Source organism: Neophocaena asiaeorientalis, unplaced genomic scaffold (genome assembly GCF_003031525.2).
Source record: "Neophocaena asiaeorientalis asiaeorientalis breed wild unplaced genomic scaffold, Neophocaena_asiaeorientalis_V1.1 scaffold43, whole genome shotgun sequence".
In the NCBI taxonomy this organism is placed as follows: Eukaryota; Metazoa; Chordata; class Mammalia; order Artiodactyla; family Phocoenidae; genus Neophocaena; species Neophocaena asiaeorientalis.
In genome coordinates, this window is record NW_020173674.1 from 6,697,918 (window position 1) to 6,699,205 (window position 1,288).

Sequence of the window (1,288 nt, forward strand, 5' to 3'; positions counted from 1 at the left end):
AGTTAAGAAATCAAAAGGGAAAGAGTACTGCGAAAGCTAGACATGAAACGAAAAGGCTTATATATTTAACTACAAAAAACAAAAGTCTTCTCTGTAATAAAAATGACCAATACAGAAGTTTGTAAGACAAACTCGGGTAAAGTATCTTCAACACATTTGAGGAACGGTTGATATCCCTAGTTAAACACACACACAAACAAGACAAAACACTCTCTACCAGTCAATATATAAAAAGTGAACTCTTAGGGATCGTGTTGATGTTTTACAATAAAAATATACTATTGGAAAAAATTTTTCAAGAAAAAAATCTGGGGCTCGAACACAGGCGGTATTGCAGAGGAGCGTCAGAGAAGCCTACGCTTCCCAGGAGGCTCTGCGCTGACTGCCCCAGGCCTCCCGACAGGCTCCGCGCGCTTTACGCGCCAGCTTTGGCCTTAGCCTGCGAGCAACGGAGTCGCGACGGACAATGGAAAGCAGCGACGGGGAAGCCGTCGACAAGCGCCGCGTCCACCTGCGCCCTGTTACGCTGCGCGATCCCGCCCCCATCTTGCTGCACCTTCTGCCCTGCGAGGTTCTGGTTAACCGGCCCGCCCCCGTGGGGCTCTTCTTCACCCCGGCCATCCGCCAGGGTCCCGACGGTGAGCGCTCTCGGCTGGACTACGGCTCCCGGCAGCCCCCGCGCCGGCGCCGCGCTCTCCTCCGCGAGGAGCGGCGCGAGGGCTCCTGGGGATCGTGGTCCACCGAAGGTGGCGGGAGGGCGGCTACCGGGCTTGCTCCGGTAGGCCTGGATCAGACCCTCACTGGGGCCCTTCGCCTGCCTCCTCCAGGACTGGAAGTGTCGTTCCGGGGCCGCAGTCTACGCGGCGAGGAGGTGGTGGTGCCGCCCGGCCTCGTGGGATATGTGATGACAGAAGAGAAGGGAGAGCTGTTGCTGGGGAAGCAGGACTTCTCGGAGGGTTTGGAGGATGACGAGCAAGAGGAGCGGGAACTGGTGGAGCCCCCGGAGGCGCTGGAGCGCGACTTCGTGAGCACGGGGGTATAGGGTTGCAAGGGAGCGCGGGTGGGAGCGGCGGCCTCGATGCTGAGCCGGGGCCCCTTCCCCAGGACCGCTTTATTGGAGCCACAGCCAGTTTCAGCAGCTTCACCCTGTGGGGCCTGGAGACTATCCCCGGTCCCGATGCCAAAGTGCGTGGGGCCCTGACCTGGCCCAGCCTCGCTGCCGCGGTGAGTACATGGATGGGCCCCCTCCCTCCCAGACCCCACCCCCCGCACCCCTTCCAGGGGGTTT

At 59.5% G+C, this 1,288-nt stretch overlaps 1 protein-coding gene across 1 annotated transcript in view; it reads left to right on the forward strand.

Moving 5' to 3' along the window:
- Positions 1 to 414: 414 nt before the first annotated feature.
- Positions 415 to 1,288, forward strand: part of RNASEH2C (ribonuclease H2 subunit C) — a 1,272-nt gene continuing 398 nt past the window's right edge. Inside the window, exons 1-3 of the mRNA XM_024749202.1 lie at positions 415 to 638; positions 828 to 1,024; positions 1,105 to 1,224. Of these exons, the coding sequence (XP_024604970.1) occupies positions 467 to 638; positions 828 to 1,024; positions 1,105 to 1,224 (489 nt within the window). The 5' untranslated portion in view covers positions 415 to 466. The remainder of the gene's footprint in view (positions 639 to 827; positions 1,025 to 1,104; positions 1,225 to 1,288) is intronic.